The sequence below is a fragment of the Lissotriton helveticus genome, chromosome 7 (genome assembly GCF_964261635.1).
Source record: "Lissotriton helveticus chromosome 7, aLisHel1.1, whole genome shotgun sequence".
Classification (NCBI taxonomy): domain Eukaryota; kingdom Metazoa; phylum Chordata; class Amphibia; order Caudata; family Salamandridae; genus Lissotriton; species Lissotriton helveticus.
Window position 1 is genome coordinate 584,468,115 of NC_136068.1, and position 19,027 is coordinate 584,487,141.

Genomic DNA, 19,027 nt, shown 5'->3' on the forward strand with positions numbered 1-19,027 from the left:
TGTAAAATCATTTCTTACCTGGGTGTGTACAATAAATTCTTAACATTGCCCTCTGATAGAGCCTTACTGCTCGACCACACTACCACAAACAGAGTAAGGTATTATCTACTTTTACCTCTGTAAGCCTTTGGGGATTCACTGGACTCTGCACACTATACCTTACTTTGGTATAGTATATACAAAGCCAGCTTCATACACTTAACCATTAATGAAGTTCATGGTGTCTAAAAATATATAACAATGTGTGCTATTTTTCACATTGGTGTGGATCTCCTTATTGAGTACCATTTATTGACTGTGTGTATGCAACAAATGTCTTAACAACCCTCCTTCATAAGCCTAAGGTTGGTCGACCACACTACCACAAAAAGAGCACCGTGGCATTGTTGAAGCAAGCCTGTCCACTAATAAGGGATACCTGGACTCTCTACACAGCATCTCTCGTTTTGGTATATTTCTATAAAGATCCAGCTTCATACAAGTGTCTAAAAATACATAAAAAAGCATTTTATTTGTATAAGTTGGTGATGTGTTTCTTTGGTGTCTTAATGATTTTCCCCCAATTGTTTTGGTGCGGTTTAAATGCTTACATTTGTTCCTTTGTGTTAGCGTTGCTTCTCAGAGCCACGGCTACTAGAGATTGAGCTGAAAGTTTGACTAACAAACCAAACCTCAGGGCCCTAAAGGTTGGGTAAGTATTACACAGTGAGGTCGCAAAACCACACCACATAATACAGCCCATTTCCTCACAAAGTGTATTCCCCTTAATTAAAGGAGTAACTGCCCCCCTCATACCAGACAACTGGTGGCTGGAGGTAGCCAAATACAGAGTTATCAGCCTTTGTATCAATATTGTTAAGGAGAGGGCCTACGGAACCATGCTTCAATGCCAACTTTTAGGTTTGTCGAGTCAACATATAAGGAATGGCCAGAGGCTTGGTGATACCTTTTCTCCTTTGATATCCCACTTAGGGAGTCTCTCCTCAGTGTGTGCATGGAAGCAGTAGAACAGACACTTCCTGGGCCACCCAGTTATATTTTTTCTCCACCCTCAGATCTTCCTTTCATTTAGCCATCATAATTCTTAAAGTATATTTTGTAGGACCTGCAATTGGACCCTGAACCAAACTTCCAGTTGTTAGTGGGAAAAAGCTGAACTACTGAGTATAGCAGGAGCCCCCAGCCCTCTACGGTAACACTAACCCAAGCACTTGAACAAGGCCAGCCCTCCAGTCAAGTGAACCTAAACAAGACAATAAATGCGATATCTGCAGTACAGAGGTGCTCCTATGTGCTCTCATACTGAAAAAGCTATTTTAACAGCTTTGGCAATCATATCTGAATATCACGTTGTAACAAGAGCAATGAGATCTTATCCTTTGGGTGCCCCCCCGTCCATTCACCTGTAAACTGATGCTCCGTTTAGCTCTGCATGAGCATGCACAGCTGCTGGGTCGATTCCAGGCCACTGGGCTGCTGCCAGAAGGTAATCCTTATTAACACAGTTCCGCAGAGCATCAGGAATGGGACCTGTGGAGACGAAATATGGAAATGAAATCCTGTGCAGGTAAAGGTCAATGTGGAGGACAATAATAAACACTTAACGAGAGAGTCCAGAGGATGTAAAAGGGAACATTCTAATCATGGTGACTCAAGATAGGTTTTCTGAGGCCGGGTTTCCTTAATTGAACAACAGAAGGAGAAAATGAAAAAAGCTTACAGGGGAAAGGATTGGTGTCATGGCGAACTGCCATCAGACTGGAAGACTAAGTCAAGAGTTTTATTATTACTAGACCTAGGAGAGTAATGGCATGTGAAAACGGTTCTCATTTAGAAAGAGGCGATGAAGGATGGCTGGGAAGAGCAGAGTGGGCTAAGATATATCGATTGGTTCTACGGAAGGGGGCAGAAATAAGGAGTCCTAGGAGGCAGGAAGTAAAACTGTAGCTGCATGGAGATAGTCCTAAAAGGGAGGGGGCTCTATGCTCCAAGAAACATCAGTTGGCAGGAAGGAGTAGTTTCTGTTCTGTAACTCCAGTTCTGTAGTAGGGGTATCTCTGTTCTAGTCATAATCTAGTTAATAGTCCCGCCCATGTGCGAGGACCACGGAGCAATCAAAAATAATCTCTTAAGGTGTCGAAAAATGCAGAACTGCACAGACAATTAAGAGAGAATTTAAAGACAGATAATGCAGCCTATATCCACAGGCTACACTGTCCAGTACTTCAACTAGAAATTCCACCAAAAATCCACAAACAGCAAAGCCTGTCCAGATTTTCCTTGCTTTAACAGCAAAAACCCCTCTGGAATGATAGAGAGGAAGACATGGACAGACAAGCCCCGTAGGCTGCCATTATGTGGCTCAAAACAGGATACTGTGCCTTTAAGAGAACTTTCCAGAACTTCACAGTATCCCAGAATGCACTGCAGGTCTCTTTTACTTGCAGTTCTTTTTGAAGGCGTAACACGCCGGACCTGTAGCATTCCTTACATGAATATCTCTCTCCACCGGGGAGGAGGGCGGGCGCTTATGACTATAACAGAGATACCCCTACTACAGAACTGGAGTTCCAGGAATATCTCTCTCCACCGGGGAGGAGGGCGGGCGCTTATGACTATAACAGAGATACCCCTACTACAGAACTGGAGTTACAGGACAGAAACTACTCCTTCTGTAGTAGGGGATCTCTGTGTATAATCATAATCTAGTGAATAGAATGGCAAGCCCATCCCCACACCAAAGCGGCGGTGGAGAAAAGAGAAAATAACACCACTACTGTGCGAACAGATTTCGCAGCGAAGCCTGCCCAACCTGAGCGTCTGCTCTGGCATCAGTGTCCAGGCAGTAATGCTTAGCAAAAGTATGGACCGACTTCCAAGTGGCCGCCTTGCAGATTTCTGCAATAGGAACATTACGGAGCAAAGCAGTCGTGGCAGCTTTGCCCCTGATGGAATGAGCCTTAGGTTTGTTTACCCCCTAAGGTCTTACCAGCTTTTTGGTAACACAACTGTATACAGCACACAATCCACCTAGAAATGGACTGTTTAGAGGTAGCAAGACCTGTCCTGACTGATCCATAATTGATAAACAATTGGTCTGACCTACGAATATCCTTGGTTTTATCCAGATACAATTTCAACACCCTCCTGACATCCAGGGAATGCAAGGACCTTTCCGCTGGAGAAGAAGGATTCTGAAAAAACGTAGGTAAAGTTATGGTCTGGTTAACATGAAAGTCAGATATAACTTTAGGAAGAAATTTAGGGTGAGTACGCATAACAACCTTAGCAGCATGAAATACAGTATAAGGTTCTTGGCAACACAACGCCTGAATTTCACTCACCCTGCGGGCCGATGTAATGGCCACGAGGAACGCCGCCTTCCAGGATAGGTGCTGCAAAGAAGCCTTATGAATAGGTTCAAAAGGCTCCTTCATCAATCTGGACAGCACCACATTCAATTCCCATGAAGGCGAAGGAAGCCGGACAGGAGGGAACACTTTCTTCAAGCCTTCCAAGAAGTCTTTGATCACAGGGATCTGAAAGAAGGAAGTCTGTGAAGGGCATTTTCTGTAGGCAGTCAAAAGCAGCCAGATGAACCTTAATGGAATACGGAAGGATGACATCTTCCTTACACGTCGTTGGGTCATAGTTCTTGGACTTGCAACAGATGCAAAACCTCTTCCACTTGTAAGCATAGGAAGTCCTAGTGGAAGGTCGCTTACCCTCCTTCAGTATGTCCATACAATCTTCTGGTAGATTCAAATGGCCACATTGCACTATCTCAGGAGCCATGCCGCCAAACTCAAAGACGAGAGGTTGGGGTGCAACATCTGCCCCCCGAACTTCGTGAGAAGGTCCGGCCTGCACGGCAGCCGCATGTGAGGAAGGAGAGACCGGTGAAGCAGGTCCGTGAACCACCACTGTCTGGGCCATTCGGGGCAATCAGTATCATCTGCGCCCTGGACTGTGACAGCTTGATGAGCACCATCGGAATCAGGGGAATGGGTGGAAAAGCGTACAGAAAGCTGTTCGACCAGTTGATCCATAACGCATTCCCCAGCGTCCCTGGCTGGTAGTACCTGGAGGCGAAGTCTCGGCATTTGCTGTTTTCCGCGGTGGCGAACAGATCTACGTCCAGAGTCCCCCACCTTGCGAAGACTTCTCCTAGTACTTCGTAGTTTATGACCCATTCGTGGTTTTCCTGAATCAGTCTGCTCAGTGCGTCTGCCTGAACATTCTGCACACCTGGTAGATGGGTAGCAGTTATCGTCAGTCCTCTGGCTAGAAGCCAGTGCCATATCGCCTGCGCCTCCTGCTACAGAGTGCGCGATCTCGACCCCCCCTGCTTGTTGAGGTAATACATCGTGGTCGTATTGTCCGTCTGAACAAGCAAAGAGTTGGTCCGGAAGGATGGATGAAAGGCCTTCAGCGCCAAGTGAACAGCTCTGAGTTCCAGGAAATTGATGTGGTACGTGGACTCCGTCGGGGACCACGTCCCTTGAATCTGTAGGTCTCCGGAGTGCGCCCCCCAGCCGTGGAGCGACGCATCCGTCACGATAGTCTGCATGGGAATGTCTTGTGGAAGGGAACCCCTCTCAGGAGATTCTCCGCCGAACACCACCACGTCAGAGACTGAAGAGCATGCAGAGACAGTCGTATCCTGTCGTCCCAAGATCCTTTCCTCTGATCCCACTGATCCTCCAAGCACTCCTGCAATGGTCTCATGTGCAGCCGTGCGTGTGGAGTGAGGAAGATACAAGAGGCCATCGATCCCAGTAGAGAAGACACTGTCCTCACTGTTGTAGATGGAGTGGTCATAAGAGCCTGAGCCTTCCGAAGGAGTGATAAGCGTCGCTCCTCCGAAGGAGACACGCTTGCTGACAGCGTATTGATGGAGGCTCCCAAGTACTAGATGCACTGTACCGGAGTCGGGACAGACTTGGACATGTTGATGTGCAACCCCAGCTTGTTCAAGAGAACGCACGTCTTCTGGAAGTGCTCTTGAGCTTCCGAGGAGGAGGCCTTGATCAACCAATCGTCCAGGTACGGGTAGACAAACACCTTTTTCTTCCTTAGGTGTGCGGCTACCACTGCCATGCACTTCGAGAATGTTCTGGGCGCAGACTTCAGTCCGAATGGCAGTACTGTGTACTGATAATGATTGGCGCCGACTTGGAATCGCAGGAACTTCCTGTGTTTGTGTGCAATGGGCACATGGAAGTATGCATCCTGTAGGTCTATGGCACACAGCCAGTCTCCCCGTTGCAGCTGAGGATAAATCTGATGCAACGACAGCATGCAAAACTTCTCTCTGCGAATCCACTTGTTTGCTCGTCGCAAATCCAGAATGGGCCTGAACTCGTTCTTGTCCTTTTTGCGAACCAGGAAGAACCGCGAGTACAGACCTCGTCCTCTTTGAGACAGAGGTACGTCTTCTATCGCCCTTTTCCTTAACATGACATCGGCCTCCGCCTGGAGCTCGCGCAGCTGAAACTGCGAGCTGACCGGAGGAATTGATGGAGGCGGGCTGGTGAACCGAAGACTGTATCCATTGCAAACAATATTCAGCACCCACTTGTCCTGAGTAATTTTTCTCCACTCTGCCAGAAAAAAAATCGAACGCTTCCCCCCACCGGAGCGGGTAACGGATGTAGGGGAAGTAACAGCTCAGGGTCGAGACCCAGCCGCGCCCTTGTTCGCTGTAGAGGACTGCTGACCTCCTCTACCCTTCTGGCGCTTCTTGAAGGGCCTCCGGAACTGCTGCTGTTGCTGCTGCTGTCCCGAAGCCTGTCCTCGCCCTCTGCCCTGCGCCCCAAACCGTCCCTGGAACGGGCGGTAGGCTTACTTTTCTTTGGGCTTCTCCAAGCCCACAGCCGTCAGAGTCTCGCCCCCGCCTTCATGCGGGCCATCTTATCATCTGCATGTTTGCCGAACAGGGTTTCCCCCGAGAAGGGCAGATTAGCCACTCGCTGCTGGGCCTCCGGCTTGAGTGATGTGAGCCTGAGCCAGGCATGGCATCGCTGGTTGATCCCATGACAATACCCAAGCGCCGCCAAAAGAGAGCCATCAGCGGCCGCGCTGATGACCTGGTTCGAGACCAGCATCCCTTCCTTCTGGATCTCCAGGAAATCCTCCCTCCTATCACGTGGCAGGAGTTCCGCGAACTGCTGGAGGGATTCCCACAGGGCATGATCATAACGCCCTAGCAGAGCCGTATCGCTAGCGGCCTTCATGGACGTAGAGGCCGTCCCACAGGCCTTCCTGCCATTTGAGTCGATCCATCGGCTCTCCTTATCCGGAGGCACGGTAGAAGACGGAGAGGTAGAGTGTTGTTTTCTGGCAGCCGTCACTATAACGGAGTCCGGAACAGGGTCAACCCTCAGAAAAGCCGGGTCGGAATCCGGAGCCCTGTACTTCTTAAGAAGACGGGACGGAGCGGCTTTCGTCGTTGCAGGTGTAAGGAACAGCTCCTCCGCTGGCTCTACCAATCCTGGCACGAGCGGTAGTAGAGGGCGAGACAAATGCTTCTTGTGAAGGGTCTCAAAAATCACGGACGCCGTAGGTGTAGGAGCAGTCACCGTGATTCCCAATTTTGCAGCACCCCTCAAGAGAACATCCTGAAACGTGCTGAGGTCATCCACGGGAGACACCCTCGTCCCCGGGGAGTCTGATAGGGTCGGGGAGAAGGACCTGGTTCTGGAAGAGTCCGTGCGGGACCGTGATCCGCGCCTCCTGTGGCGCCGTCTTGACCTCTTTGAGGATCTGCGACGACTGCGCGACCTCCCTCTCCGTCCGGAGCGGGATCGCGACTTCCTTGGCTTCGGTCGCCCTGCCGGTTCCACCGGGATGGGAGACTTTGGCTTGGATGGAGCCCTCGGCCGAGGGGTCCCCTTAGGAGTAGGAAATCGTGGCAACGAACCGTTCCTCGGAGGGATCGGAGGAGGCTTGTCAGCCGGTAACTGGGGTTGCGGTTGAGGAGGCGGGGTGGGAGCCCGCGGAGGAAGTCCTCTCTGTAACGGAGGAGGAGGAGGCGGATTAACGATCTTCGGCCTAGCAGAGGTATACACAACAGAGTACACCGAGCCCGGTGAACCGCCCTCCTTACTAGGGCTGGGACTTTGGAGAGTCTCCCATAGGCACTTGACGCCTGCCAGACTGACTCCTGGCACCAGAACTTCTTCCGCGCCTTCCCGGGGTCGAAGAACGGCGACCAGACGGCGAGCGTCGGCCCCTCGACGGCGAGCTACGCTTCTTCGACAGCGAGCGCCGATCACTCGACGGCGGCCTTCTTCGCCTCGACGGCGGCCTTCTTCGCCTCGACGGCGACCTACGTCTCGACGTCAAGGATCCCCTCGACGACGACCTTCTCTTCGCCGACGGCGAAATCGCCTCGACGGCGAGCGCCGAGCCTCTCGACGTCGAATACTTGACGACGACGAAATAGTCACTGGAGACTTCAACGGCGGCCTGTTCAGGTCCCTCGACGCCAAATGTCGACGTCGCCTCGACCCAGAGGCCTGGGGAGATGGGGAACAGACTGCAGTCATCCCTCTCGACGTCGTGGTCGGTGCAATCGACGCTGACGGAGAATGGGGACGTTTGCTGGTCTTCCTGCCCCTCGGGAGCCCCCCAGAGGCCTCCACATGGGCAGATGAAGCACCTCCAGACCCACCTTGTGCCTTCCTTCTTCTGTCTTCAAGGCCCTGAAGCCTGATCTTCATCCTATCACTCAGGGTCCTGCTAGAGAAACCCTGGCAGATGTCACACTCCTCTGGGACATGGGATGAAGGAAGGCAGATGATACACCCCTCGTGTGGGTCAGACTTGGTCTTCTTCCTGGAACACTCAGGGCATTTGTCGAATAATGCAGGCATATTACACAATTAAGAGTGCACCCAAATACAAACAGGAAGAAACAGCAAAGTACTTCAAGAAAAGCACTCAAATAACTTTGAAAAAGTGAAAAATATCACCAATAAACCCTTGAAAAGGGAGAGCTCAAAAAAGAACTGAAAGTAAAAGGGACCTGCAGTGCATTCTGGGATACTGTGAAGTTCTGGAAAGTTCTCTTAAAGGCACAGTATCCTGTTTTGAGGCACATAATGGCAGCCTTTGGGGCTTGTCTGTCCATGTCTTCCTCTCTATCATTCCAGAGGGGTTTTTGCTGTTAAAGCAAGGAAAATCTGGACAGGCTTTGCTGTTTGTGGATTTTTGGTGGAATTTCTAGTTGAAGTACTGGACAGTGTAGCCTGTGGATATAGGCTGCATTATCTGTCTTTAAATTCTCTCTTAATTGTCTGTGCAGTTCTGCATTTTTCGACACCTTAGGAGATTTTTGATTGCTCCAGGGTCCACGCACATGGGCGGGACTATTCACTAGATTATGACTATACACAGAGATCTCCTACTACAGAGCAATGCACCAAGTGCAGAGCAGCTGCCACTAGAATGAACGGGATTCTTTTTTAAGCATCCGTGCATTATAGCAGGAGACTGGACCAACAGTTAATTTCTAGGTTCAAAGGGGCTTGACTGTGCTAAAAGGTAATGTATCTTGAGAAGCGGTTTGGTCGGTAAAAAAGCTAGACGCTAGAAGGGGTACGTAATGCATGTGAAGGCAATGCCTTGGCTGGGAGTGCAGCAGTCTTAAAGCTCTTAAGTTCAATAGTCACATTTCGATTGAGAAAACAATTTGAACCTTTTTATATAAGGCATTCTCCTGAAACCTTTACTAGGGTTAATCGAGCCCATCAAACTCATCACTACACAATGGGAGCTATTGAAAAAACAGACCCTGTTCTATGAAATAACATGGTTCCCACAGCCACCCAACAACTGTTCATAAAACACTTGAAAATATTACCCCAAAAGTCACCTTTGGGTGCTGATATTTAGAAAATGACACTATCCCTGCACCGAAATGTTACGTTGAATTGCAGTGAAATATAGTGTGCATTTATGACTGAAGTTCAGATAATTGAAGGAAGAAAATACAAATAAAGATGTAGTCAAATGTACTGTCTGTCCCTCCTCCCCTTTTAACTACCTACATATGCCAGCCTGTACCCAGACACCAAAATTTCACCACACCCCCAATGGCTTTCCTTAACAATGTTGTGCTCCCTACAGATCTGGTGTCTCTTACCACTGCTCTCTCTACAGTGTGCCTCCTCCCACACCTGCTGGCCCATTCACACATACAGGGCCACCTCCAAGTCATCAGCAATTCATGTGCCACTTTCCCACACCTGATGTTATTTCCTTACAACTAGTGTCCTACCCCTGTTTCGTTTGCACAACCTCTTGTCTCCTTTCAAGATGGTCCTTATCTTGAGTAGTGCTGGTGGATCTCTGAAAACATGTTTGCTAATCTACTCTTAGTGCACTCCACCACCCCTGGAAAGCCATCTCCAGCAACAGCAGTGATTACTCTTCCCTGGGTCTCCCTTCTATGACCGGTCGCCCTGCATTCAACAACACCTTAATCTTTACCTGCAATGGCTCGGCGGATCTCCTTCGCAGCCTCTTCCCTGGACTCGATGGATGCTTGCTCACTGTACCAGGCAGTGTGTGGGGTGCAGATTAAGTTAGGGGCATCTTTCAGGGGTCCTTGAGAGAAACTAGCAGGAGGTAAACAAAAAAACCAAATAATAAGTAGCTAAAAGTATGACCAACTTGCTTCAACAAGTCCAGCTCAATCACACCCACTTTGGTGCTGACCATCCCCCAACCTACCGAGACTGGCCAATGGATGATGAGTAATCACTCTACCTTCATCCAAAGAAGCCCAGTAACGTCCCTTGCGCTCTAGCAAGAAGGTCTGTGGGTGGAGTCAATCACTTTGCAAACTCTCACTCACATGCTTGCTATGAGTATACCCTTCACTGACTCCTGACTGACACCGACACATACCTTTTTCACCCCGTTCCCTCTCCCTGCAGACTGAGATTCCCAGCATCACAATACTCTCAGACCCTTGACCTAAATTAAACTACGTTCTCGCATGCTTATACGAAGCAAAGTAAAAACAAAACTTTGGCCTATGGGCTTTTAGTCAGAGAAACAGTATAAAAAAAAAATAGACAACACGAACAATAGCGGGAAAGTGAGCAGCAATTTATTCGCCAACATGGTGAGGTTCACAGACAATCGTTGTTGATGCGTAGTAGCATTAGAGAGTCAAGTTTTATTCTGCAGTTAATAAAAACGTTACTAATAGCAAAACAGTAATATAAATAAGACCTCATCAAGTTCTGAAACAAAAAGTTAAAAAAAATAAACTCCATTACACATACACATTTCATTGTTAACTATGCAGTATCAAAGTAACTACTTTAATTACATAAATCTTTTTTGGCACAGACTAAGGACGCTAGTGACCCATTAGACATTTGGTTTGTCGCATTTAGGCAAAAGTAAAATTAATTTTTCTAAGTCTGATTAAGATTTACAAGAAACTACAAGAATACTTACCAGCAGGAGTAGTTTTGCAGATTGAAGATTTTCTGAAATCAAATGCGGTCCGTTATTCCTCCATCTAGTGGGTAGGTCCGGAATGGTTGGGTTAATTTTTTTTCCCCGGAGTGGGCGTTGTCGACCATTTGCTGTTATGTCCCTCCAAGATTACATCAGACGTACGCCCCGGAACCTCCATTGTAGGGTTTTCATATTCAGACTCTTCGTCCAAGGTTCTTAGGTCTGTTGCTTCTTCAGTCTTACTGTTTAATTGTCTTGACCTCATTGTTGCTCTGCACTGGTTTTACGGCAGAGGTGGGACGGTCACATGTGAATCCAGAAAATCTTCAAGCTGCAAAACCTCTCCTACAGATACGTTTTTAGTTTTGCTGCATGAATCTTACTGGATCCACATGCTGATCACCAATGATGTTGTGGAATTCTCTTGTCCTTTGGAAGGTTAGGTAGAGAACGAGCTCATACTTGAAAACAGGTGTTTTTGAACTCTGGACCATCTGGGCTTCCTTGCTTGCTTGCATGCCGACCGTAATATTTGGTGAAGGTGTGTACCCTCGGTCATGTGGTAGCCATACAGATATTGTTAATTGAGACATTCGCTATGAAGGAAAGTGATGGTCATTCATTTTTGTTGTGTGCGGTCTGTTTTTTCCTCTCGCGTTATACCTGCTTTTGTGTGACACCTGTGTATGGTCTGGACTATCCACCTTGCTATGGTTGCTTTAGATACTGGCGACCCCTTAATTCCTGGAGAGGACACCTGTGAAGCACTGATCTTATTGCTTCATTGAGTACATCCATGGTTCTTTTGGACAGTTCTCAGGAGCAAAGCTGTACTTTTGGTTCCAGGTGAACACTTTGACCCCTTGTATGGTTAGAATGTCCTGTAGTGTTGGTAATGGCACTACATTTCTCTGCCCAGCTCCACGTTGGACTCATCCACTGTAGTGCGATTAGGATCATGGTTATCTGTTTGTACTGGTATTACCAGAGGAATCAGCAGGATCATTGATAAGGAGTATCCAAATCTCCCAGACAATTCCATCGATGAGGTATTCCCCATACAGGTAGTTTGTACGCCAAGTCTTGGCACTTTGCATTTTCCAGTGTAGTGAACAAATCCATGTGCGGGGTTACCAACCTTCTGAAGATTCAACAAAGTATGTGCGCATTTAGTTCCCAATTGTGGGATGCGCCGGTGTGTCCGCTTTATCGGTCTGTCTCTGTGTTTTCCACTCCTGGTAGGTGGATTGCTACTAGCGTTATTTTCATTTATAAAGCCAAGTCCATACCTCCTGTGCTAGGCTAGATAGCACATGATCTTGTCCCCTTTTGTTGAGGTAGAACATTGCTGTAGTGTTGTGCGCTTGTACTTGTACGACCTTCGCCCTTCAGTTGTAATTCAAACACTGACATCTAGGAACATTGTCTTGAGTTCCAGGATATTTGTGTTTCACTTTGTCTTCTGGGCACCACAGGCCCCTACCTAATGTTCAGTCTGTTCATGTGCACTTTCCACCCCATGACGCATCTGTTGTAATGGTAACTGTGAGACCTGGTTGTCTGAAACATCTGTTTTGTAAGGTTGTTGCTGTTCCACCATTGTATTTCCTTGTGTACTCTGTTACAACCACTAAATCTCAACTCCCTATTGCCTGTGACTAGTGTCTCTTTAGCCATTCCTGGATCAGTCTCCGGTGAAGCCTGGCATTTGTACGTACGTCATGCAAGATTCCATCATGGCCACAAACGTAGGCACTGTGTTCAGTCAGAGCTTATCCCTTCTAGTTTAGGAGAGCTGTGGTGTCATTGCTTGGACCCTCCTCTCTCCAAGAAAGGCTATCTTCAGCTCTGTGTTCAGTCTGGCCCCTGGAAAAACTTTTGCCCTTTATCATACCACGGATGACTTTTCCAGGTGATGGAAAAGCGGTGTTTGTGCAGTGTTTGTAGGATTGTGTTCTTGCACTGCTGGACAACTTTGCCTTTAGGAACCAGTTGTAAAGGGAGGGGTAGACATGAATTTCCTTTCTTCATAGGTGTGCTGCCACTGAAGCCAGGTATTTTGTGAAAACCCTGGGTGCCGACTTTACCCCAATGACAAACAACATACTGAACTGGTGGTATACCTGGTTCAACACGAATCCCAGGAACACCTTATGTTCAGTGCCATGTGCTGGTATACATCATTGAGGTCTACTGTCATAAAGTTCCCCTCTCCTGACGAGTGGAATGACTCTTGCAGTGTTGTCATCTGAAACCTTTGTGTCTTGATGTACCTGTTCAGGGCCCCAAGATGCAGGATAGGCCTTCAGGACATGTCCGGTTTGGCACCAGGAAGGACGCGGAGTACATGTCTTGTTACCTTTCTGGATGTGGCACCTTTTATATAGCACTTTTTGACAGCAGGTCAGCGACTTATTTTCAAGAGTATGATATCCTGCTGCTTTGGGGTCTCGCCTGTGGTTGGATGTTGTGCAGTGGTTTTTAGAATGCTATACAAGATCTGTATCAGATTATGTTGAGTATTCATTCCTCAGAGGTGAAGATGGAGTAGTTTCTTACCTGTAACACCAGTCCTGTAAGTAGGGGTATCTCGGTTATAGTCATAATCTTGTGAATAGTGCCGCCCATGTGCGTGGACCCCGGAGCAATCAAAATAGTCTCTTAAGTTGTCTTCTTCTGCAGTCCTGCATAGACACTTAAAAGAAAATCAAAGAAACAATGCAGCCTAAAACTACAAGGCTAGATTGGCCAGCACTTCCTCTCGAAGTGAAAAAGATAGCCAAATAATATTAAATTTTACACACGTTGTAAAGTTTCACATCTAGAGAAACTCCCCTTCACAAAAATCCTTTGTCATGATAGAGAGGAAGGGTTGGACAGACAAGCCCCATAGGCTGCCATTATGTGTCTGGAAAAGGGATACTGTGCCTTTAAGGAACTCTCCAGAGACCCTCGGTATCCCGGGATGCACAGCCAAAGGCCTTTTACTTTCAGTTCTTTTTGAAGGTGTATAAAGCCAGGCCTGTAGCATTCAGTACATTATCGTTTCATCCACCGGGGAGGAGGGCGGGCGCTTATGACTATAACAGATACCCCTACTACAGAACTGGAGTTACAGGTAAGAAACTACGCCTTCTGTAGTTGGGGATCTCTGTGTATAGACATAATCTTGTGAATAGAATGGCAAGCCCATCCCAACAAACCAAACCAGCGGTGGAGGAAACAGACAAAACCACTACTGTGCAAACAGATTTCTCAACGAAGCCTGCCCAACCTGAGCGTCTGCCCCGGAATCAGAGTCCAGGCAGTAGTGTTTGGCAAAGGTATGGACCGGCTTCCAAGTGGCAGCCCTACAGATGTCTGCAATGGGAACATTACGTAGCAAAGCTGTTGTAAGCGCTTTGCCCCTGGTGGAATGAGCCTTAGGCTTCCCCCCTAAGGTCTTGTTAGCCTTTTGGTAACATAGCTGGATACAGGACACAATCAACCTAGAGATGGACTGTTTAGAGGTGGCAAGACCAGTCCTGACCGACCCATAATTGACAAACAATTGGTCTGACCTACGAATGTCCTTGGTCTTATCCAAGTAGAATTTCAACACCCTTCTTACATCCAGGGAATGAAGAGACCTCTCCGCCGGAGAGGAAGGATGTTGGAAAAACGTAGGTAAATTTATAGTCTGATTAACATGGAAATCAGAAATTACTTTCGGAAGGAATTTAGGGTGAGTCCTTATGACAACTTTGGAAGCATGAAACACTGTATAGGGCTCTTGACCAAAGCTCACTCACCCTGCGGGCCGATGTTATAGCCATAAGGAAGGCCGCCTTCCAGGATAAATGCTGTAGAGAAGCCTTATGAATAGGTTCAAAAGGTTCCTTCATCAACCGTGACAGCACCACATTCAGTTCCCATGAAGGCGACGGATGCCGAACAGGGGGAAATATTTTCTTCAATCCCTCCAAAAAGTCTTTAAGTACAGGAATCTGGAAGAAGGAGGTTTGTGAAGGGCATTTCCTATACGCAGTTAATGCTGCGAGGTGAACCTTAATAGAATGGAAATTGAGGCCAGATTGAGCTAAATGCAAGAGGTATGGAAGGATTACATCTTCCTTGCAGGAGGTAGGATCAGCGTTCTTGGACGTGCACCAGATGCAGAACCTTTTCCACTTATAGGCATAGGAAGTCCTTATGGAAGGTCTCTTAGCCTCCTTGAGTATTTCCATCCAGTTGTCAGGCAAGTTCAAGTGTCCCTATTGTACTATCTCAAGAGGCATGCCACCAAACTCAACTATGAGAGGTTGCTGTGCACCATCTGCCCCCGAACTTCGTGAGAAGGTCCGCCGACATGGAAGCCGCAGATGTGGTTGGAGAGCCCGGTGGAGCAGGTCCGTAATTCACCACTGTCGAGGCCACTCCGGAGCAATGAGAATTATTCGTGCTCTGGCTTGAGACAGCTTGATGAGTACTGCCGGAATCAGGGGAATGGGTGGAAAAGCGTACAGAAAGCTGTTCGACCAGCTGATCCATAGCGCATTTCCCAGAGTCCCTGGTTGGTAAAACCTGGAGGCGAAGTCTTGGCATTTTGTGTTTTCGGCAGTGGCGAACAGATCTATTTCTGGAGTGCCCCATCTTTCGAAGAGGTTTCCTAGCACCTCGTCGTTTAGGACCCACTCATGGTTTTCCTGGACCAGCCTGCTGAGTACATCCGCCTAAGCATTCTGCAAACCCGGTAGATGGGTAGCAGTTATCGTCGGTCCTCTCGCTAGCAGCCAGTGCCAGATTGCCTGCACTTCCTGGGACAGTGTGCGCGATCTCGAGCCCCTACGCTTGTTGAGGTAATACATTGTGGTCGTATTGTCCGTCTGCACAAGCAAGGAGTTGGTCTGGAAGAACAGATGAAAGGCTTTCAGAGCCAAATGAACAACTCTGAGTTCCAGAAAATTGCTGTGATACGGGGATTCCGCCTGGGACCACGTTCCTTGAATCTGTAGATGTCTGAATGCGCTCCCCAGCCGTGGAGACAAGCATCCGTCACAATAGTCTGTATGGTAATGTCCTTGTGGAACGGAATCCCCTTGAGGAGATTCTCTGCTGAACACCACCGTCTCAGGGACTGTTGAGCGTGTAGAGACAGTTGGATCCTGTCGTCCCAGCTCCCTAGTTTCTGGTCCCATTGATACTCCAGACATTCCTGCAGCAGTCTCATGTGGAGGCGTGCATGTGGTGTGAGGAAGATGCAAGAGGCCATCGACCCCAGAAGAGAAGACACCGTCCTCACTGTCGTTGATGGAACGGACATGAGAGCCTGAGCCTTCCGAAGGATCGATAAGCGTCGCTCCTGCAAAGGAGACATGCTTGCTCTGAGAGTATTGATGGAGGCTCCCAAGTACTGCAGGCACTGAACAGGAGTCGGAACGGACTTGGCCATGTTGATGTGCAAACCCAGCTGATTCAACAGAACGGCCGTCCTGTTGAAATGCAATTGCGCTTCCTGGAAGGTGGAGGCTTTGATCAACCAGTCGTCCAGGTACGGGTAGACAAACACCTTGTTCTTTCTCAGGTGCGCTGCCACCACTGCCATGCATTTTGACAAAGTCCTGGCTGCAGACTTCAGACCAAACGGTAGTACGTGTACTGATAGTGATTGGTGAAGACTAGGAAGCGCAGGAACGTCCGGTGTTTCTGTGCAATGGGCACATGGAAGTACGCATCCTGCAGATCTATTGCGCAAAGCCAGTCTCCCCGTTGCAGCTGAGGATAAATCTAGTGCAAGGACAGCATGCGAAATTTCTCCCTGCGAATCCATTTGTTTGCTTGTCGCAAATCCAGAATGGGCCTGAACTCGTTTTTGTCCTTTTTGCATACCAGAAAGAACCTGGAGTATAGACCCTTCCCCTTTGAGACAGAGGGACGTCTTCCATCGCCCTTATTCTTAACAGGGTATCGGCCTCCGCTTGAAGTTCACGCAGCTGGTATTGCGAACAAACCGGTGGAATAGCTGGAGGAGGGCTGCCAAAACGAAGACTGTATCCATTGCAAACAATATTCAGCACCCACTTGTCCGGAGTAATTTTTCTCCACTCTGCCAAGTAATTCTGTATGCTTCCCCCCACCGGAGCAGGTAACGGACGAGGGGGGAAGTAACGCCTCAGGGTTTAGACCCGGGCTGGCCCTTATTCACCGAGGAGGCCTGCTGGCCGCCTCTGCCGCTTCTGGAAGGTTTGTCGCTGGTATTGCTGTTGTTGCTGCTGTTGGCCAGCTTGGCGACCTTGCCCTCGCTGAAATCTCTGAAGAGTAACGCCTCTGGAAGGGGTAGAAGAACTTCCGCGGCTCCTTTGGTTTCTCCAAACCTACAGCTTTCAGCGTTTCCACTTCTGCCTTCATGCGGGCCATCTCTTCGTCCGCATGAGTCCCGAAGAGGGTAGATCCCGACCGGGACTGGTGCCTTTCCTGGGCCTTTGCTTGACTGGGGAGCTCCCCAGAGGCCGATGCACGAACAGAGGATGATGACAGAGTCCCTCCATGCCCAGAAGTCCCACCTGGTTCTTGATGTCTACTCTGCTCCAGGCCTTGGAGACTAATCTTCTCCCTGTCACGCAGGGTCCTCCTGGAGAAAGAGTGACCGATATCACAGGAGTCAGGGACATGGGTAGAAGGGAGACCGAGTATGCACACTCTGTGGGGGTCAGATTTAGCCTTCTTCCTACCACACTCAGGGAACTTGTCGAAAAAAGCTGGCATTTCGACAATATGGAGGTGGCAAAACTGGTCAAAAAAGACAGCAACTGGAAGAGGAAGACCCCAGACGTCGAGTGAAACACTCAAATCACTGGAAAAGCTCCAAAAATTGAAGATATACCCAAAAAGGTAGAGCTCAATGCTCCGGGGTCTTGCTAGCAGGAGCCAGAAAAAAGAACTGAAAGTAAATTGCCTTTCCTGGGATACCGTGGGTCTCTGGAGAGTTCCTTAAAGGCACGGTATCCCTTTTCCAGACACGTAATGGCAGCCTATGGGGCTTGTCTGTCCAACTCTTCCTCTCTATTATGACAAAGGATTTTCGTGAAGGGGAGTTTTTCTAGGAGTGAAACTTTACAATGTGTGTAAAATGTAATATTATTTGGCTATCTTCTTAACTTCGAGAGGAAGTGCTGGCCAATGTAGCTTCGTAGTTTTAGGCTGCATTATTTGTCTTAGATTTTTCCTTAAGTGTCTATGCAGGACTGCAGAAGAAGAAAACAAGAGACTATTTTGAGTGCTCCGGGCGGGACTATTCACAAGATTATGACTATAGACTGAGATCCCCTACTACAGAATTGCTACTCCCTGAGGAATCTCGGATTTTGACCCCCTACAAGTGTTGAGCAAAAGGACGGAGGCACTGTTGAGTATCTTGCTGGTGTGGCCTGCTCCTCTCTGATTTAGCTGCTTCACCACTCTCTGCAAGAATTCGCCCACTGGCGATCGGAAAAAAAAATACCTCCCCTTCCACGGCATATTCACCAAAGTAGCCTACACCACCTACGTGAACCCAGATACAGTCAGCCAGGCGTTCCTCCTGATCGTTGTGCTGCACAGTGTCTAGCTTTTAGGGCTGAGTTCAGCCAGGTATTGCTGATAGTCTTTCCTTCTCGGACAAGTGCTTTCCCTTTCTTCTGATATTGCTCTGGGAGGAGTTGCAGGAGACTCAATCTCCTTCAACTGTTAGGCATACCGGTTCAAGAGGAAGTTGAAGTTGGCAATCCTCAACTAGACCGCTGCCAACAGCTGAATCTTCCTGCCCACAAGGTGTCACTGCTTAAGGGTGGTGAGCCCAGTGACGCAGGTGAATTGGCTTGTTTTTGTGATGTGGACAGGATGATGGAATCAGCAACCACTAATCCCTGTATGTAGAAGGGGTCCTGTGTAAGGTGCCAGTCCTTCACCAAACATGGGTTGACAGCCTTCGACGTGGCTGGTTCCTTGAAGGATTCCCTTCCCTGGTCCAGTACACTTGGGAGAAATTGTCTCCTTCAAACTTGATTGGTGTTTTCTTTAAGTGTCCGAGTGCCATCCTGTATCCTTTAAGGAGTAAAACTCGCCCTTTTTGAAGAAGGCCTCCATTTCAGCCTTGAGGTTCCACCTCTCCACTCAGTGCTTTGTTCTCTGCTTTGACCGCTGGTGAGCTCTTTTTCAATGCTGAAGCGTACCCCTCAGGGGATGCCTTATCCCTCCTGAGTTCTCAATGCCCCTTCAGGGCCGAGGCTGGTTCCAAGGGTTTGCCTCTTGTGGTAGCTCTGCATTTAGATCTGAAGAGTATTTGACCTCTGCGTCTTTGACCTCAAAATAGGCTTATCTGCATTGGGTGCCTTGATGCTGGAATCTGTGCCATTTCGACATCGCCGTTGCTGTAGGGCTTCTATGCCCTGCCGGGGGGGTCTGCTACTATGCTATGGCCTAGTGTGCTCGCTTATGTTCTTCTCTTACTTTGAGGGTCTTGGTAGAAATTCGGCTAAGTTGTTGCAGCCCTCCAGCTTGTAGTCCCGATCATACACAATTTGCAGACTTG

At 48.4% G+C, this 19,027-nt stretch overlaps 1 protein-coding gene across 5 annotated transcripts in view; it reads right to left on the minus strand.

The window, feature by feature from the left end:
* LOC144768779 (C-terminal-binding protein 2) overlaps positions 1-19,027 on the minus strand; it is a 103,763-nt gene that overhangs the window by 6,709 nt on the left and 78,027 nt on the right. For all 5 annotated transcript variants that reach the window (XM_078652708.1, XM_078652704.1, XM_078652707.1 and 2 more), the window contains 2 exons: positions 9,496-9,623; positions 1,404-1,530 (listed from right to left, as the gene is read on the minus strand). In XM_078652708.1, coding sequence (XP_078508834.1) covers positions 1,404-1,530; positions 9,496-9,623 — 255 coding nt within the window. The remainder of the gene's footprint in view (positions 1-1,403; positions 1,531-9,495; positions 9,624-19,027) is intronic.